This window comes from Schistocerca cancellata, chromosome 6, assembly GCF_023864275.1.
Source record: "Schistocerca cancellata isolate TAMUIC-IGC-003103 chromosome 6, iqSchCanc2.1, whole genome shotgun sequence".
NCBI lineage: Eukaryota > Metazoa > Arthropoda > Insecta > Orthoptera > Acrididae > Schistocerca > Schistocerca cancellata.
In genome coordinates, this window is record NC_064631.1 from 333,530,097 (window position 1) to 333,555,448 (window position 25,352).

Genomic DNA, 25,352 nt, shown 5'->3' on the forward strand with positions numbered 1-25,352 from the left:
TAAAACATATGACAATGAATTCATGCTGATATTGCTTCTACAGTGGTATCAACAGTTGTTTCTTGTTTTCAGGCTGTTCCACTCAATAACACTGACCTTTTAAGTTTAGTGGCAGGAACGCCTCGTAGAGTTAGAGACTGTATCCATATACGGTCCTCTTGTAGTGGACAGCTAGGTGTCAGGCTTTCCCAGAGGGGACCATCCCAATTTTCCAATGTGTCTAGTAGGAAAGCATCTTCTTTTAAACTGAAGGGCAGAGAGAGACTGGCTGCAGCAAACGTTCTGCCAACGCATGATAACCCACTGCACATGTCACCAAGCGAAGATGGTGGTGTTCGCAGTCGCCACGGTAACGTCAAAGTTTCCAGTGCAGCTGCTATCAATGAACTGCTGTGATATAACAGATCTGCCTTAAAGAAAAAAGAAAAAAACAGTATAATTTACTAACATGCAAAATGCTGACATTGTATTGCCACCTGATAATTGGGTGAAATAAAAACTAATGACTGCAGAGGAAAGAAATGAAGTAGCAACCTACTTATGGAACATTAAAGTAGTTTTCCAATACTGTATGGAAGACAAAATTAAAAAGACTAAGCAATCCTGGCACATTTTCATTACTGTAAATATAATGCAAACCAATCAAATTAACCATTATACATTCAACAATTACAATAACTGCCTATTGAATAAATAGCTATCAGTACCATTAGTGTACAAGATGCCAATATTACACTGTCCAATCACATAAATGTGTCCACTTGTCAAAAGCCCGAATAACCAAATGCTGCAGTGCAGATCACTGCAAGACATGCACAAAGAGAGTCAATGATGTTCTGGAGGGTACTGAAAGGGATGTGGAACCAAGCACTTGATGGTCCTACAGATTCTTGAATGGGTTTAAATCCAGGAAGTTTGGTGGCCAGTGGCGTATGGTAAACTCATCCTGAACCTCTTTGAACCATGGATGTACATTGTGTGCAGTGTGCCACATTGCACTGTTTTATTGGAGGATGCCATTGTGCTGAGGAAAAACAAACTGCACACAGTGGTGGACATCGTCCCCAAGGATCAATGCATACTTTTGTTACTTTTGTTGATCCACTGTGCCTTCCAGAATAAAGATATCATCAAGGGAATGCAATGAAAACATTCCCCAGACTACAAGGCTCCTTTCTCTGACCTGAACTCTTTCTCTGATTGCTGCAGGGTGTTTCACACTGACACACTAATGGCCACATATCCGATGGAGCATAAAGATTCATCTGAAAAGGCCACCTGTGCTACTCAGTGACATCCAGTTGCAGTACTGGCATGCAAATTCCAGCCATTTTCACTGATGAACAGCAGTCAGCAAGGGTGCATGAACCAGGTGCCTGCTGCAGAGGCCCATACACAATAATGTTCGCTTAGCAGTCATCGAGGAGACACGGTTGGTAGCCCCCTGGTTCATCCATCTGGGTGGTCAGTTGCTCAACTGTTGCACATCTATTCACCTGCACACATCTATGCAGTCACTCTTCACTTATTGTCTATGGCGCGTGAAGCACCACATTTGCCTCAGTGCTAGTTTTGGATAATGCCATTTTCCATACATGGTATACTTTAACCGCAGCAGTAAGCGAGCAGTTTAGTAACTTATAAGTTTTAGAAATGATTGTATCCTTGGCCTGAAAGCCAATAATCATGCCCTTTTGGACGTCAGATACATCACTCTGTGTTTGCATTGTGACAATGACTGCACTATTTTATGCGACCCCCCCCCCCCCCCCCCACAATCCCCGACATACTTTGTATACCTTCCCCTGCTAGTGTTTCCATTGGCCATCTGTAAGTGATTATTGCATGTTCACACTGAACACAGACTGTGGTCACTTTAATGTGACTGGACCATGTATAAATTCTTAGCCAGAAATTGGAATAGGCTGCTGTCTGAATTTCCATAAAATTCGAACATTTTCGTTATACATCTGGAGAAGAGCAAATTAGTAGCCTGAATATAAACAGAGATTTTGAAACAAAATTTTAAACTGTAAGTCATTTCCATGGACAGATGTAGACTCTGGTGATAATTTGTTGGTTATTAACTGCAGATTGAAACTGAAGAAATGTGAAAAAGGTCACAGATAAAATGAAAGAACCAGAGGTTGCTGAGAGTCTCAGAGTGAGTATTAGTAGGTGAATGGGTAGCTTTGAGAGATGAGGTAATTAAGGCAGCAGAAGATCAAACAGGCAACAAGACATGACCTGGTAGAAACCCAGGCTAACATAGGAGAAACTGAATATAACTGATGAAAGGAGAACATTTAAAAACGCAGCAATGGCAAAAGGTAATACAGGAACCTAAAAAAATGAGGTGGACAGGCATGGCAGGAAGCTGTAGAAGTACACATGACTAGGGGAATGACAGATGCCACCAACAGAAAAATTAAAGAGCCCTTTGGAGAAAAGAGCAGCAGTTATATGAATGAGAAAAGTTCAGATAGCAAGCCAGTACTAAACAAAGAACGGAAAGATCCAAAGCTACGTAAAAGGGAAATGAGTCCGCAGCTCGTGGTCGCGCCCGGGTTCGATTCCTGGCGGGGTCAGGGATTTTCTCTGCCTCGTGATGACTGGGTGTTGTGTGATGTCCTTAGGTTAGTTAGGTTTAAGTAGTTCTAAGTTCTAGGGGACTGATGACCATAGATGTTAAGTCCTATAGTGCTCAGAGCCATCTGAACCATTTTTTTAAGGGAAATGAACTTGAGGGCAGTATTGTAGAAAGGGATGAGGAAGTGAATGGAGTAGGTGACATACCCTCAGAATTACTGAGATACTTGGGGGAGCCAGCCATGACAAAATTATTCCATCTGGTGTGAAAGATACATGAGGCAGGTAAAATACCCTCAAACATCAAGAAGAACATAATATTTCCAATCCCAAAGAAGGCATGTGCTGACAGTTGTGAATATTACAGAGCGATCAATTTCAAGAAGGCAAGTGCTGACAGGAGCAAATACTATAGAACGATCAATTTCATGTCATGGTTGCAAAATAATTACATGAGTTATTTATAAACGAAACAAAAAAAGTTGTAGATGCCGACCTCGGCAGGGCAGATTCATATGATTCCCAGAGGAATGTATGAACAAGCAAGCTAATACTGACCCTATGAATTATTTTAGAAGAGAGGTTAAAGAAAGACAAAGCTATGTTTATAGCATTTGTGGATTTAAAGAAATATTTTGACAGTGTGGGCTGAAATACTCTCTGTGAAACTCTGAAGGTAGCAAGAATAAAGTACAAGTTCACATACAATACTGCAGTTGAAAGGGGTAAAGAACATGAAAGGGAGGCAATGGTCAAGAAGGGAGTGAGGCAGGGTTGTAGCCTATCCCCAACATTATTCAATCTGTATATGATCAAACAGTAAAGGAAATGGAGTAATCTGGAAAGAGAACTGAAGTTCATGGGCAAGAAATCAGCACTCTAAGGTATGCTGATGACAATGTAATTCTGTCAGAGAAGGCAAAGTACTTGGAAGAGCAGTTGAACAGAATCGATAGTGTCTTGAACAGAAGTTATAAGATGAACGTCAATAAAAATAAAACTGGGGTAATGGAATGTAGTCAAATTAAATCGGGCAAAGCTGAGGCAATCAGATTAGGAAATGAGACACCAAATGTAGCAGATGAGTTTTCTTATTTGGGCACCAAAATAAATGATAAAAGAGGAAGAGAGAATCTAAAAAATATGTATAAGCATTACGAAGTGTTTTCTAAATGCATTTATCTCGAGTGCAGCCACGTATGGAAGTGAAAAGTGGACAAAAGCACTTCAGAGAAGAAGAGAATAGAAGATTTTGAGATGTGTTGTGAAAGAATGCTGAAGTTTAGATGGGTACATCAAGTACCTAATGAGAAGGCACTGAATCTAATTGGGGAAAAAAGAAATTTAAGGCACATCTTGATGGAAAGAAGGATTAGGAGTAAAGGTAACAACTCCTTGGATAGTAGAGGTGTTGAGTCATTGATAAGCACACAAGCAAGACTGAAAATTTCACTAGCTTTAGAGACGAATCATTTTCTTGGATAAGGTATATGTTGTGTCTAGACAAGACAGTCTAGACACAAGGCTAGGAAGCCGAAAGGGCACGCGTCAACTCACGCTTGCTTGCGTTAAGTCTGAAACAGGATACGTAATGAATGCTATAAAGAAAAGTACGTAGCTGCTGGAATACTTAACTTTAATCCATCATTTGTATACAGCATTCTTGATGATACAAGTGAGACTCTCTCTAGAAATGGTTAATGGCACCTTGCTAGGTCGTAGCCATGGACTTAGCTGAAGGCTATTCTAAGTATCTCTCGGCAAATGAGAGAAAGGCTTCGTCAGTGTAGTCGCTAGCAGTCGTCATACAACTGGGGCGAGTGCTAGTAAGTCTCTCTAGACCTGCCGTGTGGTGGCGCTCGGTCTGCAATTACTGACAGTGGCGACACGCGAGTCCGATATGTACTAATGGACCGCGGCCGATTTAAAGCTACCACCTAGCAAGTGTGGTGTCTGGCGGTGACACCACAGTATATGTACATACATATACATACACATGCACATGTAGAACCTGTACAGCTACATTGTGCTGGCTGAATACACAATACCTCAACTACAATTCAGCAGGTAGACTGGCATGATGGGCTGTGTCAGGTAGAATGGGTTAGGGGAAAAAGAGGTGAGGAGTGGGAGGGATGGCTCAGAGGGAGGAAGCAGTTGTTCAAGATAGGAATATGGGAGGGAAAGTCAGCAGGTGCACAGGGCAAGAATTTGACACAAAGGCAATGGAATCCGTGTGTTCATGCTGTGAACAATGGTGATGACTTGGGGAACTGGATTGGGAGGAAGTGCTGGAACAGAGGAACAAGAGACTGCAGAGAGGCAGGTCTGGGTGCAATGGGTTAGCAGATATTGAGGCCAAGAGGATTACAGGAACAAAAGATGTGTTGCTCGGTAGTCGAGAAAGGTTGATGCCTGTGGCAAACAAGTCAGATGCCATGGGTTGTGAAGCAGTCATTGAAATCAAGCATGTTGTGCTCTGCAGCCTCTGAATGATCAAGTCAGCTCTTGGTCACCGTTCGATGTTGGTGGCTATTCAGTTGGGGGTACAAGTTGGTCAGTGGTCACAGTAGTCATTCCATGTTTTACACCCCCCCCCCCTCCCCACCCCCATCCTCAATGTACTTTATATACCTTCCCCTGCTAGTGTTTCCACTGCCCACCTGTAAATGGTTATTGCATGTTCACCTTGATCACAGACATAAAATGCTGTGTGGAAACTGCAGCCGAGCTCGCATATGACATGACTGTTTTCACATGTTGCCCTGCTTCTGATGGACTAGTATAAGCCTACTATGGGACTGGAGATGGATGAGCTGGATGGGTGAATTGGACAGGCATTGCACTTCCACAGAGATACGACTCATATGGTAAGGGGGTGGAAGTATGTGATACATTCAAACTGACTGGGGTATTATGTAAGGTGGGTGAGTAGCAGAATACACTTTAAGAGCAGTGGGAAGGACTGTGGGGAGGATGTTCCTTGTTTTTGGGCATGGTAATTGGTAGTTGAAGCCATAGCAAATGACCAAGTTCAGTTGCTCCAGTCCAGGATGGTACTAGGTGATGATGGGGATGCTCCTTTCAACTGGTTCTTGGGGTTTGTAGGATCATCAGGTAGGTGGGGGTGAGGATTGGGTGTGGAAAATCTATTTGTGGACTTACTTTGGGGTTTCTGCCAGTCTGTGAAAGTCTTAGTAAGACCATCAGCATGTTGGGAAAGTGAACTCTCATCACTGCAGGTTCGCTACCGACATGTGGCTGTCCTATATGAGAGTGCCTTTTTGGTGTCAAAGGTGTGAAAGCTGTCAAAACGCAGGTACTGTTACTCATTAGCGAGCTTAATATTGGCAGAAGTATGGATGAAACTATCAGAGGTGGAATCAATGTCCAAAAAGGTGGCACGTTGGGCTGAGGAGGACCAGTTGAAAGGGATTGGGGAGAAGGTGTTGAGGTTGTAGAGGAACAATTATAGGGTGTCTTGGCCCTGGTTCCAGATCATGTAGACATAATCATTGAACCTGAACCAGGCAAGGGGTTTGGCATTTCGGGAGGCTATGAAGGTTTCCTCTAGACAGCCCATAAACAGGTTCGCATTGGATGATGTCATGTGGGTGCCCATGACTGTGCCACAGATTTGTCTGTATATCTTCCTGTCAAAGGAAAAGCAGTTGTGTGTCACGGTATGATTGGTAAGGTGTGTAAGGAATGTGATAGCAGGGCTGGAGTCATAAACATTGGAAGAGACAGAGTTCAAGAGCAGCAAGACCATATGCTTGGGGAGGAAAGGGCGTGCACAGGGAGATAGCATTAACAATGACCAGTAAGGACTCGGTTGGTAATGGGATCAGAACAGTTGAGAGTTGGTGAAGGAGGTGGTTTATATCTTTGATATGAAAGGCTAGAATATGGGCAATTGGTTGGGGGTGATAGTTGACGAAAGTGGAAATTCTTTCATTGACAGCACAGGAACCAATTCATATATTATTTATCTGATGAGTTAATGCCTTTACTCCTAAATTATTTATCTCATAAACTGTAAGCTTCACTCCTAAATTATTTATGTTCTGCCAGAACTCCCAATACTGTATGTATATTTAAAATAATATGTGACAATGAGAAAAAGCTTAAATTATGCTTAAATCCATTAAGATAAATCATTTTTACAGAACAACAGAAAAGTGTTTACTTTCTGATATTATTGTCATATTCTGTAAAGCACGGAGGGGACCATCCCAATTTTTCAATGTGTCTAGAAGGAAAGCATTGTCTTTCAAACTGAAGGGCAGGGAGAGACTAGCTGCAGCAAATGTTCTGCCAACACATGATAACCTCCTCGAACGAGATAACTGTAACTGCCTACTTGCTTATCACAATGACTTACAATGGCTCCACTGGGAGAACATATAGATTAATTCAACAGATGCCCTTGGAACTGCACACTTGGTGTGGTGGCCCAACACTGAAAGAAAACTCCCAATTCCCCGAAGCCACTTGTTCTATTTCTTGATTGTTACATACATGGGAACATCGTCACTTGGTTAACAGACCTTGCGCTGGGAGAGAAAGGACACAGAACACCCTCTGCTGTGGAGTCTACATGGCTACTGACACATGTTTATGTGAACAAAGCAGTTACATGCATGCAGGTGCCATACCAACTGCTGCAAGCAAACACAGAAAACATTTTGAGTTAATATACTTGTAGAATCAAACTGTCAATAAATATCACAATTACATTTTATACTAGTATATGTTTAACGTGAACACCCTGTAGTTTGGGATAAATGTAGCATATACTGCTGTCTGTGAAAATCATAGCACTGTAAAGGAATTATCAGAAATGAATGTGTCCCCTTCACGAATAGTATTCTGACTTCTATATTTAGTTTTATTAGCTGTCACATGAGCATCACAAGTGAGTCACCGGTGACAAACTCCCAACATGTACAAATGACTATAAGCCAGCTAATGACCTCTACAGGTAAGAAAAGATAACTGTCACGTAGGAAAGAAAATGAGTGCTCCTAGCAATATTTGTACAAACACTGTACTTTAAGATTGTAGGTTCAGGAATGTATCGAAGGAAGTTTGCTGCAGTTTCTCTGATGTAAATTACTGTACCCCCCCCCCCCCCCCAAAGACTAGAAAATAAAACGGGTAGTTACAGTTTAATATATTATAAACAACAAAGTTATTAGTTATTAGAAATGGAACATCAGCTCAGCTCAAGGACAGGAGAAGGAAACATCCCCCGCCCCCTTTTCACCCTTTTGTAAGAAACCATCATATTTCAAGTGATTTAAGGAAGCCACAGGCAACTACGATGGCCAGATCAAGATCTGAAACCTGATCCTATCAAATATAAATCCTGTCACACAACTATTGTGCCATCTTGCTTAGTCTCTAATTCAGAGCAGTCAACATCATCACTACAGCCCATCACATGAGACATCCATTCCATGTGATGCTGGTAGATGAACTACAGGAGGTGATTTCACCACTACAGTATTTTGTCTGCTTTTGCATTACAACAGCCAAAACCAAAGTAAGGCATGCTGAAAATGAAGGTCTGTTGCCAATCAGCACACCACTCTCTATACCGACAAGCTCATTACTGTTGAATTTGTCTTTTGTTTAGCATCACGAGTATCCAGAGCAAAAGAGTATATTCATGAGGAGATGCGAATGAACAGGAACCTCACACCAAACAACATTTGAAGCAGTTGTCCATGTTGTGCCACCATTCAAGATGAAGTTCTATCACTATCATTAACAAAATATATCACTCTTTGTATTTACTAATTTATTCCAGAGTTTTCAGTCCACCTAGTCCTCTCTAGCTCACTATTCCACATACACAAACGACTGTAGTATGATCACAGCCTACAGGGGCTGCAATTCATAAGCCAGAAAATCACATTCACAAATAAATAAATAAATAAATAAGATAAAAAGACTGACCATTTTATCTGGCTAAAATTCCTCAAATATGGCATAAATGAGGTAGTAGTGAAATAATGTGCAGATATCTTGGTTATCATGAATGTTCGACACTACACAAAGGTCTGTGCCCCTGTATAATGCATTATACACATAGCTGACATGAATCTTCAGTTTTCTAAAGTTAAGTGGCTTTGTTATTCCGATCAAGTATATGTCATACCTTATGAATTTATCATTTTGATGCTTCTTTCTTTGTGTTGCAATTTTTCATAAAGGTTTATGTATTTTAGTACAGTAGTGATGACTTGAAAACTTGGTCTGCCATGGACATTTACTTTAATCTCATCAAGGAACATTCATTCATGCTAAATCTAGATCTGCAAGGATATAGGAATTACAAAGGGATGCACTGGTTACAAATAATAAGTAGAAACCCAATCCAAATATGGGCACATACTGGTACGGGAGCAGATGTGTGAGACACAAACAAAATTTGGTATATTTTTCATATCATGAGTCGTTATCTCTTATTAAGAGAGAACTTACCGTCTTAACATAAAGACAGATGAGGATAGTTCAAGAGATACCCTTAGCTACTTCTGTACTTTTAATTCAATTAGCTGTCATTAAGTACTTCCATATGCTTAATATTCATGTGTGAACATCTATCAATGTCATGGTATTCCACTACCTGTATGCTGTAATTCTACAGCAAAGTCAAAACAATATCTTAAATTTCAAAGAGTACTAAGTAACACAGTACAATGAAAGAGGGAAAGTCAAAAATCTTTCCCAGCATACTATACATGTTTAATTTGCATACCGTGTGTCACACAACTGGTTTGATGAATTACATACAGGAGTAATTTTCTTAGCTCCAAAGTTATATATGAAGAGCATTCATCTTTCCTAAAAAGCTGCTTCTTCAACACTAATTTTTCACAGAAACTATCTCCAACCTTTAACCTAAACATTTTCATACAGAAAAACTGCTGTAGTCCTTCATTAGTGTTTTTCACAGCCTGTATCAATTGTAGACAACAGGACTTTTTAAACAGGCTTACATTAGCACCTGCCCCACTGGTCCCTGTAGTGTAAGCAACTTCTGGGCTAGTTAAGCACATGAGTTTATTTGTGGGGCTGCATTCTCCAAAATCCCCAATAAAACTGTGCTTCACTATGGATACAGAATCAAAAGTGACATTATATACAAGGTGTACAACTTTGCTTCTGCCGTTTTTTTCCCAACATTTGAGGCTTTAATGAAACAAATTGGTTACACATGTATCATTCAATGTATTTTCCATCACTGGCCACTACTTTCTCCCACCTTTCAGGCAGTGTACGAATCCCACGTTGAAAAAATTTTTCATCTTTCAAAGTGATCCATGAATCAATACAATTTGTGACTTCTTCATGAGAACGGAAATGTTAGTCAGCTAGGCCACATGCCATTGATCTAAACAGGTGTTAGTCAGAGGGAGCAATGTCTGGAGAATACGGCAGGTGGAGTAGCACTTCCCATTTTAACATTTCCTAGTACGTTTTGACCTCTTTTGCAATGTGGGTTGAATGTTGTCATGTTGCAAAATCACTTTATTGTGCCTCTTGCTGTATTGCAGCCATTTGTCTTTTAATACCCTGCTCAAACACATTAATTGCATTCGATAACGAGCACCTGTGATTGTTTCACTTTGTTTTAACACCTTATAGTAAATGACACCGATCTGGTCCCACCAAATGCAGAGCATGATTTTGCTGTCGACGGGGAAGCATGGCCGGGATATCCCGATGATTTTTTTGTGTTTGGGGTTTTCATCCCTGGTCACAACGTGATGCAGAAATCCCTTCCATTTTTGCCTCTAAAGCAACTGTTCACAAACATACAAATGCCGTTCAATGTCTCTGGGTTTCAGCTCACATGGGACCCAAGTTCCTTCTTTTTGAATCATATCCATAGTCTTGAGACATTTTGAAATGGCTTGCTGTGTCACTCCCACTAATTGTGCCAATTCTCCTTGAGTTTGACATGAGTCTTCACTCAGCAATGTCTCCAGTTCTGCATCTTCAAAAACACTCTCTCTTCCACCACTATGTCAGTCTACAACGTTAAAATCACCATTCTTGAAGTGTTGAAACCACTCACGATATGTTCTTTCACTAATAGCATTCTTACCATACGTACTTGAGAGCATTCAATGAGACTCAGCCGCTGATTTCTTCATACTGAAACAAAACAGTAACACCTCCCGCAAATGACGAGACTTAGGCTCGTAAACTGACATTTCCAATCAAGAACATCATGATGCAGTCACAAATTGACTAAGTTTGAATGAGGTTATGTTGACCAAGGTCCAAGCTAACTGCCTGACATCTGTGATCTGTTTCTTTCGACCACTACTTACCGTTGTCGCCACCTATCGGCAAACGGCGGAAGCAAAGTTGTACACCTTGTATGTAAAGGCTAAGAGTCAGATACAGGTTCTTCTACTAGTTGTCAAAAGCTGTCAGAAAGACAAGAAAGTGTCCCAATCATAGCTATGCAGAAATGCAATCATTTATTAGTCACAAGATGGTCCATAGTCTAATAACAGACATACACATACAGAAAGTCTCAAACAACTGAACACTGCTCTAGTAATGAGATTTTCACTCTGCAGCGGAGTGTGCACTGATATGAAACTTCCTGGCAGATTAAAACTGTGTGCCCGATCGAGACTCGAACTCGAGACCTTTGCCTTTCGCGAGCAAGTGCTCTACCATCTGAGCCACCAAAGCACGACTCACGCCCGGTCCTCACAGCTTTACTTCTGCCATTATCTCGTCTCCTACCTTCCAAACTTTACAGAAGCTCTCCTGCGAACCTTGCAGAACTAGCACTCCTGAAAGAAAGAATACTGCGGAGACATGGGTTAGCCACAGCCTGGGGGATGTTTCCAGAATGAGATTTTCACTCTGCAGCAGAGTGTGCACTGATATGAAACTTCCTGGCAGATTAAAACTGTGTGCCTGACCGAGACTCGAACTCGGGACCTTTGCCTTTCGCGGGCAAGTGCTCTACCATCTGAGCTACCGAAGCACGACTCACGCCCGGTCCTCACAGCTTTACTTCTGCCAGTATCTCGTTCACAGGAGAGCTTCTGTAAAGTTTGGAAGGTAGGAGACGAGATACTGGCAAAAGTAAAGCTGTGAGGACTGGGCGTGAATCGTGCTTCGGTAGCTCAGATGGTAGAGCACTTGCCCGTGAAAGGCAAAGGTCCCGAGTTTGAGTCTCGGTCGAGCACACAGTTTTAATCTGCCAGGAAGTTTCACTGCTCTAGTAGTTTATAACATTGTTGGAATTCAAGCCTAGTGCCTTGACGATGGATTTTGTTGGTTCCCCAAAATGAGGGTACAGCAAACAACAGACATTAACAAATGACAATGTGTTCAGATCAGACAACAAATTTACTTTTTTAGGAATGCAAAAAATATCCCATTTACACCACAATAAAAAGAAGAGCAGTGTAAAATGTAAACTTTCACAGTCGTAAATATCACACTTAATAAAAAATTCTGGGCTACTGCACCATGGTTGAACAAATTTCTTGGAGAAGCCCCCAACGTTTCATCCCCATCTGTGAAGAACATCTTCAAGCATGGTTGTAGCTTTTATGAATACCTGATTCACAACCTGGATCACTGCTGTCTCTAGTGAGCCACCGTATGAATCAGACAGTTGTAGACGCTACAAATCCTGTTGAAGATATCCACACTTGAGGCTCAAATGTTTCATTTCTCCAAGAAGTTCATTTGACCATAGCATAATAACCCAGAAAGAGAAAGAGCACTGCAGCTCTGAACCTGCCACGTGGAAAGCACTGAAGTAATGCTGGAGTAACTGGAAGTGTATTTCTCAATATTCATTGTCTAGTTTCAATGCAGGGCCACTATCATTGTGTTTACTTCAACAGCCTTTGAGCTGTAGCTGCTGTAATAGCTCCAGTTGCTGCTGACACAGCTCTCATCTTTCCATTAACTGCAAAAGAGCTGCTTCCATTTTGAAACTAATTCTGCAGACATTCCGATTCATTTAAGTTCGTCGTCAATTTTAGATCCATGGTATAAATGCATTTTATTACAGGTACACAGTCAACACAGTAACAGAACATGTGATGTCTGAATGCCAGATATTAGTTCATAATCCATCTGTTGGAGTTGAGGAACATATATAAGGAGCAGTCAGATGAAAATGGGACACATGGAAAAACGTAAGTAAACTGTTTATCTTTCCAAAAGTAATTACCATAACTTTTAACACATTTGAGACAAGATGGTCAATGCTTTCATGGGAAAATGCTTGCAGTTGTCTATCAAACCATGATTATAATCAGGCACGTACCTCTTCATCCGAAGAAAATTGACAGCCATTAATGTCTTTTTTCAGGGCTCCTAAAATATGGAAATCACATGGGGAGAGATCGGGACTGTATGGATGGTTCCCAGCAACAACTCTGCAGCAGACTCGAAACAACCTTGGCAAAGTGTTGGGCCCACACGTTGCCAAGGCTATCGGGACTACATTGCAGAAGATTCGCTGGGAAGCCTTAAAGGTTATAGGGATTTCTTTTGAAATAATGAGTATTTTACTCACTCTTTTTGCTAGTGTCTTATTTTTGTTTGACTGCCTCTCATATACTATCTGATAAAAGTATCTGGATACCTATATTAATATGGGATGTGTCCATCCTTTGTCTTTACGATGGTTTGAAATATGCTGGGGACACTGTCAATGAGGTGTCTGTATGTCTGCGGAGGAAAGGAAGCCCATTCTTCCTTAGGAGCCAAAAGCAGAGAAGGTAGTAGATGCTTAACATTAGTGTCGGAAGCAAAGTTGATACTGTAACTAATCTCAAAGGTGTTACATTCACTTTCAAGTCGAGACTCTGGGCTGCCCATTCCATTTCAGGAATGTTACTGTCCTAAACCACTGCCTCACAGATGCTGCTTTATAACAAGGTCCATTGCCCTGCTGATTCAAACAATCATCAACTCTGTACTATTCCTCTATGTACGCAGTATGCAATATGCAATGCTGTAAAATGTGTTCATGTCTTTTCTTAGTCACAATAAACAGACTGCGCCCTAAGCATGAAAAATATCCTTGCATCTAACACCACCTCCTCTGTCCTTCACTGTTGGCACTACACACAACAGCACTTAATGAGGTCCAGGCATTTGCCAAACCAAACCCTTCCACTGGATTGCTGCAGAGTATAGCATGATACATCATTCCAAATCATTCATTTCCAGTCATCCACTGCCCAGTGGCATTGCTCTTTACACCACCTCAAGCACGGCTTAGCACTGACTACACAAATGTATGTCTTACAAGAAGCTGCTCAACCATTGTAATCCATTCTTTTCAACTTCCTACATTGTCATTGTGCTAGCTGGACTGCTGGTAGCACTTGGGAACTCACAAATGAAGCCTTCTGTTGATTTCATGCATTTTTTTAAAACCACCCTCCACAATTCTCAAAGGGTCCTTGTCTGTCAAAACATAAGGTTTGCCTAGTCTTGGTTTATCTGTGATTATTCTTTCACACATCCACTTTACAAGTAGGCGTTGGTGGTCTAGTGGTAAATTGTGAGCATGGAACTCATAAGGTCTTGGGATTGAATCCTGGTTGTACACTAAGATTTTTCAGTCTGCCTTTATGTTAGCCTCCACTTCTTAATGATGTAAAGAAATGCCAGGAATAACGAATGTTTCGAATTTCATGTCACACTGTAGGTCCATTTTCCCCGTTAGGGTTGCTGGGGTATGTTAAGCATGCACAAGTCGCCGAAGTGGTTTCCAATTGAAAGAATTGCCAGCAGATGGCTGGAAATTCCTCTCAAGTGATACCCATCCAGTCAAGCCATTTGAATTTACTTTTTTCACTTCACAATCATTTCACCAACAGTTAACTTGAGCAGCTTAAGAAGAGTTAAAATCTTCCTGCTGGACTGTCATTCAAGTCCAGTGCTTGAAGTCACTGAGCTCACCTGACTGGCCCATTCTGCTGTTGCCACTTCTCTAACTACAACACAATACTCTCAGCCTCCTTTTATAGCGGCAGGTCTGCCTTCATGACATCTAGTGGTAAATTCCATATTACACATGAGTGCCAGGATACTTTTTGATCAGATACTGCATACACATGGAAAACACCAAAAAACAACTTGACATAGCTTAGTGCAGGGTGAGGTGATTGTCCCTAAGCTGCTGCCATCTGTCAAAAATTAATGAAACTGTCAGTTCAGTCGACATATGCAAATACAAAACATATATATACTGTAAGATTTGGACAGTTTGATTATTGGCTTGATGAGGACCATATAAAACATGATATAAAATTTGAACATTTCTAAGGTGCTGGAAAAAATTAAATTTCCAAATCTATAAATACACATAGCACTTAATTACATGAACAAGCGGTAATGTATATTTTCATCAATTTGAAATTGTATAATTTTTTCTGTGAAATTAGGTCTTAAAGCAATTTGCGGTAAACCAGTTATAGGCTGGTTTGGCTATCATTCTGACAGTTCTTTCTGTTGCTGAATTTTGGTCTTGGATGAATATGCTTATGTCATAAGTAAATATTGCAATTTTTAACCATCTTTTAATGACCTTTGGAGATCATTTATGCAGGTCCACACCTGCATCACAAAACCTCTCAGTATACTGTATGCTACCACACATTATCATATTTTGAATTTAATTTTATTCCTGTGGTGCAGTCAATTAATGTGACCCTTGTTTTCAGTTACGAAAACATGTGTCACCAAACACAAGATGATTCCCATCCATGTCATAAAAGTGCCCTGGACCTTAAGTATTTTAATATATTAGACACAGTGTAGATTCTTGTCTTCGAAACCTTTGTATTAAACAGGTCGGCCTACAATAACATATGAAATCGACAAAACTCACTGATTCTTTACAAACTAGGGAATAATACATACCAGAAAAGGTTGATAGTTAAAATAATGATACACTCAAGGATTTGTTAGTTGGCATCATAAAGCTGATCACATTGTCAGTCCTATCACTCCTCCAGCCCCTAAACTAACTGTTACAGCTTGCAGGCAATACTGCAAGATTGGAAGAAGAGTAGAAAAAACATCTACAAATGTGGAGCACTACACACGCTGAATCTTTTCAACAGTATGGACAGTAACACCTGAAATATTAATTTGAATGATACTGTTTTCTTGCTGCAAATGATCTGACAATAGGTCATTTACTAAACATTTTAAATATATTTTGGAGGCTTTGTTCCATGTTAACCTGTCTTGCAATGTAAAAACATATTTTGCACTTGGTGAACATCTTCTCATGTATATACTCATTTCATTAATCTTATAATGGTTCCTTAAAACTAAAGAGTGCATCAAAAATTAAACAAACTGCAATAGTTTCTCAACGTACATTATACTGTAGCAATGGAAAGTGACGTGGTGGGCCAACTGTCCGCCATCCGGAAGAGGCTGTACTCAGAGGAACCAACAGTGAACTGTGCTCTGCCCAACTTGTAAATCCTAACAATATGTTCACCGTACGAATGCTGTCTTGAAGCGGCGTGCTGCCTGGGTATGTGGAACGAATAGTAGGAAATGTAAGAGAACTCTTTCCTCGATACTCATCTGCCAGGTGTTCCAGTAACCCACTACATAAGCCAGAAAATCCATCTGTGCTATCTGCGATTATTTGAAAGCCCTGTAGAGAAAGAATTAGTCAGTTCATTGAGTTCACATATAAACTCAGTACAAAACAATTAAATGCTACTGCACTTCTACAAAAATTAAAATTGTAATATGAAAGAAAGAAAGCAGTCAATAACTGAGACCAAAATTTGGCCCAGTTACTTGCAGAAAAGCAAACATCAATTATATAATGCCAATCACATTTATACCTCCCTCTGACTCACTCTCTCTCTCTCTCTCTCTCTCTCTCTCTCACACACACACACACACACACACACACACACACACACACACACAGAGAGAGAGAGAGAGAGAGAGAGAGAGAGAGAGACCAAATAGTTCTCATAATACTATCTTGTTCTGATCTCCACAATGTGTTAAAAATAGCACATGCAACATATTTTTTACATACTATTTACAGTATTCACTGTAAGGACCTCCATACATCTGTGTGGACTTTATTCATGTTTTGAACAGATGTATTCAATAACAGCATAAATGGTAGAGTGGATGTTGGAGGATTATTTGTAAATGAAACATATTCAGCAATGTTTCGTTTCTGGATCCCCTTACATCTATGTAGAAAGCTATGGTACAAAAGACACTCTGCACTTACTGGTTACATTAGCAGCATGCTCACATCTGCAGGTATGAATAAACCACCAATGGCAGATAGGCACCTCTTCAATTCTGGAAAATGGCACCTGTATACAAGAGCTGTGCCACAACACTCACAAAAAGGCTGAAGTGTAATAGGGCACCATGCAAAAAGTACCAGAAAAGAAATATAAACGGGATTACGTATGTGAAACGCACATTATTGCTGCATGAAAAGTGTGCTAAAGTATGCCTAAACTTTATTAGTGACGATATTCAGTGGTCATTTCTAGATTGTTTGCATGATGAAAACATGAAACTTACATCCACCGTGATTTCACAAGAAGAAATGATTAAAATGCTATATAGTGACATTGCCACTCTTAAGGTAGAATTATCGTTGCTCAAGCAAGAAAAATGTGACTTGAAATGAACAAAAAATTTTATTTTAGTGAAATATCTATGATTAAACTAGGCAATGGCATTATTGTAAATCCAGCTCAAATACAGGGTTTCTTAAATGAAGTCTTCGTGGTTGTAGTGAAGGAGATGGCAGTATGACAATGAAGTAAATCCGTTTGGACTTGATCAAGAAGAATTAAAAATAATTTTTCATATAGGATGTGTAGAATGTTTAATATGATGAAAAAAAATATAAACAATTCTGCTGGGTGGGACAGGATACACATCACAGTAATCAAATCATTTAAGCTACATCAAATAATAAATGAATTTTCTGGACGGGATGCTTTCTGACATGTTGACATGTGCTGAAGTTAAACACCTGGTCAAGAAAGGATCAAGGTATGATACTGAAAACAATCAACATATTTCTATCCTTCCAATACTGTAGATAGTGTTGAAAGTAGTAGCTGCAGTATATATTCAAAATGTTATTTGAAAATACGATTCCAAATAACTAACACAGGGAAAAGCATTTTGGATGCAATAAAACACTTTCTCAAAAAGATAAGGAAAGCATTAAATCAGAGGAGTTGCTGGAATATTTTGTGAGTTTACATGGGTGGTCAACTTGGTAAATCATGCCTTGCTAACTACAAACTAGACAAATATAAGATCAAAAGCAGTGCTCTGCAACAGCTTATATCATAACTGCAAAACAGGATAGAGCAGGTAATTGTAATTTCAAATGCAATGAATTATTATTCTTAAATGGTGTACACCACCTCACTCTGTGTCTCAGGATGCAATGTCTAGCTACCTTCGTTTCGATGTAGTGCTATCCTAGTGTCACATTATTAACATACTACATATTTTCGCCGTGCTGCTTTTCCTGCGTGATACTGAGTAGCTTGCTTAACTGAGTTGTTACTGGCACTGCCATCCCAGTTTGGAGACAATAAATTCACATGAAACAAAAAATTTAAGACAAGCTTCTTACTTCTATTCTGACTGCATAAAATTAGGCATCTGTTTACAAAATAGATCAATAAAAAGTTAGCATTATTTTTGTGTGTTGGTCTTTTCTTGTTAATTTGTTATATTAAAACCTTTTTCTACCATATCTAGTTGACCCAGAGAGTACAAAAGTTTGATTTCTCATGATCATGAAAAGAGAATCTTGGATTTAAAAAAATGAGAATGAAGGAGAATGTAACTTGGTGAAGAATGTGTAAAAGGCTACACTTTGTGGACAATTCTCTTTCTATTCTTTGTAAATGACTTACCAGCGAATATAAATTCTCCACCAGTTCTGTTGCATGTGATACTTCTGTTTTAATTGAAGATGATGATGCACAAGCAATTCTTGGCTCTACTCTTAACTGGTTTCAACCAAATGGGATGAAACTGAACATAGCACAAACCCATATGGTACAGTCCAAAACCAAACATTCAGAATGCCAAGAGATTAAAATAAATTATAACGAGCAATTTATGAGATGCTGATTGTGTCAAACTTCTTGGATTAAATTTAGATACACATTTCTAGCTGCAATAGAAATGTTGAGCTCTCATCAAATAAATTAAGCAGTTTTGCATTCAAAATACAAATACTAGCAAATGCTACTCACAGCAATACACACAAAAATAGCACAGTTATTTTTAATCTTGTCATAAGATATGCATAGTTTTCCGGGGATACTAATGTCATTGACAAACATTTTTGGATATATGTTTGCTGCACAGCTAAATAAATCCTGTCACGCATTACTTTGAAAAGTACAAATCCTAACTATTGCCCCCTTCCCAAATATATTTACTTAATTCTAATCTTTTGCTCAACAGACTTAAATTATTTTGATTAGGCTCACAGCCAAGAAGCAAACATAATAGCACAGTTATTTTTAATCTTGTCATAAGATATGCATAGTTTTCCGGGGATGCTAATGTCATTGACAAACATTTTTGGATATATGTTTGCTGCACAGCTAAATAAATCCTGTCACGCATTACTTTGAAAAGTACAAATCCTAACTATTGCCCCCTTCCCAAATATATTTACTTAATTCTAATCTTTTGCTCAACAGACTTAAATTATTTTGATTAGGCTCACAGCCAAGAAGCAAACATAATCATTGTTTCCTGTACATCAATTGAAATTATATGTTCGGACTTGACAGTTTCTGAGGATTAAAGTACATAACACATTAACAAGCAAAAAAGGCTCCATATATAGATCCTCTAAAAATAAGCTACAGTATTTTGTGGCAAAATTTGAATAATGAGTAGAATAATTCATGAAGGATGATTTGATAATTTCAGCAAGTTGTAACCTAGCATTAGATTTATTGATTAACTATTTTCCATAACAGAACTGTGTTTAGTATTAAGTTATGTTGTTAGAATTTGTTGTACTTTTTATTGTGGTCAAATTTTATCACAAACTTTGGTGTCTCTCTCATACTTGAATCAAATAATTTAGAAATGTTGTTACAAGACAAATTAATCACAATTCACAATTTGTCAGGAATGTCTCAACACACTATGGTGGAACAGCTATGAAGTAATAAGTGAGTTCTAAAGTTATGTGCTATGAGTGACAGAGATTGTGGCTGCTGTCCTTTAGTGTGTCAAGATCTTGTAGGAATCTGGGAGCAATGTACAGTAAATAAACTCAAGTAATTTATTGCATTTTAAAGAAGCTTTAAATTCATTTGCATCTAGTTCAATGATAATGCCACAATTGAAGCAAAACAGATGTCAGTAATGAAGAGATGATTGCTAACATATTCCATGAATGGAGCACCAAGTGGGAAGGGTGTGTGTGTTACATATTTATGACTCATTCTCTTGTACTTGTGGGTAATGCACAAATAAACTGTCCTGTGTTCGCAAAACAACAGTGATGAAAACTAGTTGCAAAGCACAGAAGTAAACCCGCACTTGTAACATACCAATGGTGAAGTGAAGTTCCAAATAAATCATATGTTAAGATGGATGCAGCATTGATAAAGTTATTAGAGCAACAACACTAGCAAACAGCCATGCTGCAATGTATAATAACATCAGGCATTGCTGCGAATTCTACACCGACTGTTCAGTTGTTTCCATCAATTTCTGGAATGCTGGTCAATTTGGAACTACATCAGTGTCATGTACATCACAACTTCACAACCTTTAAGGTAAGATATTCAAAATTCTCTACTTTCATCTTGGTCTCAGCAGACTGTCTACTTAGAAAGGTGTGTCCCCTAGAGGATCATATAAATTGCCTTTTAACACTTGTAAAATTATTTTCATGGCTTGTTTTCACTTCTCTGGCTCACACTGACTTGTGTGGGTCTATCCCTGTTGATATGGGTGCATTTCGAGTTCCAGTTTTGGTGGCACACTGCTCTACTAAGAAAATTCAGTATATCTGTGAGTGTTGACGCACCAGCAAAGTAAAATATTTTGTTATTTTTCACTATATTGTTTAAATGAATGATGATGGTAATGTTTTGTTATAAAGAAAGGTGTAATAACCACAACTGCACACAGTTCTTTGTATTTCTTTTCAACTTATGCTGTTTACTGTGGAATAAATAACAACTGTCACTAGTGTGCAGTTACTGATTTGTTTGAATTTTATCATTCACCTGCACAGTTATGCGGGTATTAATTCTGGGCTAAGAAATGTTAACTAAAATTCACTTTGATGTTAAAAAGTATTTACTGCAAGTGGAATATTATTACTTTTGTTTCTCAGATGGCAACTGCAAAACATATTTTGTCCAAAAGTGAACTACTTAGTAACTTCAATCAAACATCGGACAACATTGATTTGTCTGAAGATTACAACACTGATGCTAATAGTTCATTACAACTGCCGGCAGAGGTATAACATCTTCAGAGACGGTAGCGATGAAGAAAGTTGTCTCAAAAGCAGTAACGAATCTGTAATGTTTCTTGCTGTGCCTAAAACCGTTGTCAGTGAAGCAATCTCTTGGTGCATGTTCACAACAATGTATAATACTAAATGAGTAAAATGAATCTGATCCTCAGCATTCTAAACACAGAATGAAACAGTGGAGATGGTTACAGAAAGAGCAAGCTTTTGTTTAAAAAACTTGTCTTTCTGCAAATGCTTCCACTACAGATGTGAAGTACATTTGCTTGTTCTATATATTTCTCTCATATTTTAGTGTGCATGACATATCAGGAATATGATATTTTTCTTTCAGGATCTAGTGGCACTCAAGTGACTTTTGCAACATTGGTCTTAGTGTTTCTCAAACACTGAAGAATTCTTTACTTTTGCATCAGAATGCACAAATATGTTTCCAATTGCAAAAAAGTATTATATCATTCCACGTCATCTTAAACTTTGGTGTTTTTTTTTTTTTTTTTAAATTTAATTATGTATGTGATCCTGGAAACAGCACAGCCATCAGACATGATGACAAGGTAGTTTTATCACAATGGAAAGATAACAGTTGTGTTGTAATGACATCAACATGTTCTGGAATTCAGCCAGAACACAAGGTGAAGTACTCATCCAATAAGGTGGTTAAGGAGAAGGAAATGGATTTGAAGATCGTTCTCCAGTTTCTCAAGTTAGGTAAAGTGAACAGCTACATGGAATAAAGAATAGTTGCAAAGTGAAATAAAATACCACAAAAAGATAGTAAGGGCTTGACGAAACTGCAACTGTAAATGACAACTCTTTTTAAGTAAAGACCTAAGGTGGGTAAACATTAGGATTAAACTGAACCTAATTCTTTTGTTAACAAGAGATTAGATGGTTATAGTCATTTCCCAGTTGCCAATCATCTGATTTCATGAATGTAGAGATTAACTTCATTTAACAAGCAGAACCAACACTTGTTGCAAACAGTTCAATGTATATTTATATCTTTCAAATCACAAAAATTGTTTCAAGCAGTTTCACACACAGAAGTAACATTCTCTTAGTCTATTAGATTATTGTTAGTGAATTTTCTATGATAGTTTTCCAATGGCTTTAATTAATTATTTAAATTTATATTCTAGTTTACACATGTTCGAATAAAAACGCTTCACACAGTTTCACCTAGATGTACCTTTATATTAGGCTGTTACATTGGTACTAACAATTTCTCAATGAGTATGAGCCTATGATTTTAATTAATTATGAAAATTTATATTTTAGTATACACATAAATCAATAATAAAGTACAAAATTACATGTGGATGAGATAAATATGCAGTTCATCTGTCAACCACAGTCCTATGTACTTGTGAAACATACTTCATATCTGTACTACTAAACAAATACAAGATAATGTTTAATGTCATTACTAAAAATCTGATTTACTGTTCGCCCCCAGTGGCGAGTGGTCAGCATGACAGAATGTCAATCCTAAGGGCCCGGGTTCGGTTCCCGGCTGGGTCAGAGATTTCTCCACTCAGGAACTGGGTGTTGTGTTGTCCTAACCATCATTTCATCCCCATACACGTGCAAGTCGCCGAAGTGGCATCAAATAAAAGATTTGCACCCGGCGAATGGTCTACTCAACAGGAGGCCCTAGTCACATGACATTTACATTTATCTGATTTACTTCATATTCCTAAATGACACACTAATAACCATTCATATGGACATAGGCTACATATTTTTAATATGCATTTGATACAGGGTGGAGAAAAATTGTGTCACAAAATGTTAACCCTGGACTGCCGATGCCATTAGGATCCACAATTACTAATGTCGTGTAGGTCGACAACACACCATTTTTAAACTACGGAAACTTGACGCCACACATTCCAATTGGTAGTGGGATTGCCCTGTCACTATTCATCGGTTGATGGGCAGCACTATGATTGTCGGTTCACGCATACAAACGTTCCTCGCCCCATCACTGCCACAACGTGATTCGCATGTGTGTCAAAGAGGTCTTGCTGTTTGTCTGCACCTCATGTCAGAGGCATTCACACATAAGCTTCACTTCGGAGCACTCGCGTCACCTGTGATTTGGTCATACAGTAAGCGTGGTGGTCCAGTATTCGTTTGAAGAACAATGAGATATGGTTTTGGTGTATGGACTAGCTGAAGGTAATGAGCGTGAAGTTTGACGGTACCCAGCAAGATGCCACCTACACCCGCAAATGTTTAAGGCAATTCACCGGTGACTTGGTGAAACAGACTCATCGGCGGCATATCATCGTGATGCTGGAAGACCTCGAACACTTCACACTTCGCAGAAGCACATACTACAACTACTCGAGCGAGTGGACATGACATGGGGGTCACTCATCGGTTAGTCTAGGAGGTTTCGAGAGATGATGACCACCATCCATTTAGTTTCCACCCTATGCAAGACCTAAATGCTGTGGCAGACTATGAACGCAGGCTAGGGTTTTGCTGGTGGTTTCTGCGACATGTTGCACGAGATCCCGACTTTCCCGCCATTGTGTTGTTTCCCGACAAGTCCACCTTCCATCGGGATGGCCTTAACAACACTTGAAACGTTTATTACTGGGCATGGGAAAATCCTCACTTCACGTATGTCCATGGACATCAAGAACGATTTTCGCTCAACATTTGGGCACGCATCGTGGGTGACCATCTGATTGGGCCAGTCCGTCTATCTCCTCGACTTACCAGGGCAAATTACCTTCACTTTCTGCAAGAAACTATACCCAGCTTGCTGGAAGATGTTGTCCTGGACATACGGCTACACAAGTGGTTGCAGCGTGATGGGGTGCCCGCACATAACAGTCGTGCTGTGCACAGATATTTAAATGAACTCTTTGACGACCGGGTAATTGGCAAAGGTGCTTGTAAGACATGGCCTCCACCATCACCAGACCTCCTGCCACCAGACTTTTTCCTGTGGGGATTCTTCAAGGTTCTAGTTCACCCACTCAGATGCGATCCACCTAGAAACAAAGAGGAAATAATGGATTGCACTCAACATGTCGTCAATCACGTCAGGGCAATGCCAGGAATCTTTGAAAGAGTTCGGCAAAACACTGTTCGACGTTACCAAGCTTGTGTCACATCAGAGGGTCGCCTGTTCGAGCACCTGCTTCAAGTAAACAAAGTCCTAACTACAGAAAAGGCCCTTTTCAGTGCCAACACAATTTGTAAAATACTTTATGTCCGCAAGCTACCAGCTGTTGATGGGGTTTGTTCCTGGTATGTCTTATCATGAAACTACAATGGATGTGTCGGGACCAGTGCGGGTTCGCCCTCAGGCCCCCGGAGTGGAAGGCTAGTGCGCTGCCACTGAGCGTGCATCCCACCTTGGATACATTGCAATCTCCGGCAGGCAAAGCATTCGCGGTCATGCACTGTCCAGAGCATACGGCAATAGGGCAATCCCGTGGCCAATTGGAGCACTTGGTGCCAAGTTCCTGTAGTTTAAAAATTGTGTGCTGTCAACCTGCACAACATTAGTAATTTTGGTTCCTACTGGCATCAGCTATCCAGGGTTAAAATTTCATGTCACAATTTTTCTCCACCCTGTATAAAGAGGAAACATTGTTAGCAAAAATCTCTGAAAGCTCTTGACCAATTTACTTCAAATTTTTATACGATACTCTAATAAACTTTCAAACAGACACAAGCTATATATTTTTAAATATATGTAATATATAAATATATACAGGGGAAAAACTGTTAGCAAAAGTCCCGAAAAGTTCTTGACTGACTTACCTCAGATTTTTACATGACAATCCAATAAACGTACAGACGGGCACAGTCTACATATGTAATGTATATAAATACATGTATATAATACATGTAATACGGAACATGGTTAGCAAACATCTCATAAAGTTCTTGGCCAATTTATTTCAAATTTTTGCTTTATACTCTAATAAACTTTCAGATGGATGTAGGCTACATCTTTTAAACAATATACAGGCTTTCTTTTAAAAACCAAATGCAAGAAAGAAAATACTACACTGTGTTGTGAAAATGTCTGTATTCATTTTCTTTCTCACATTCCTTTTTAAGTATGATTACAGGGCATTTAAACCATTGCACAAATCAAATCTCCCATAAAATTCTTTCTCCTTATATATAATGTTCCACAAAAACTGTACACAACAACGTACTG

At 39.3% G+C, this 25,352-nt stretch overlaps 1 protein-coding gene across 2 annotated transcripts in view; it reads right to left on the bottom strand.

The window, feature by feature from the left end:
• LOC126088508 (protein misato) overlaps positions 1-25,352 on the bottom strand; it is an 85,662-nt gene that overhangs the window by 14,084 nt on the left and 46,226 nt on the right. For both annotated transcript variants that reach the window (XM_049906652.1, XM_049906653.1), the window contains exons 5-6: positions 15,995-16,282; positions 97-410 (exon numbers count right to left, since the gene is read on the bottom strand). In XM_049906652.1, the coding sequence (XP_049762609.1) occupies positions 97-410; positions 15,995-16,282 (602 nt within the window). The remainder of the gene's footprint in view (positions 1-96; positions 411-15,994; positions 16,283-25,352) is intronic.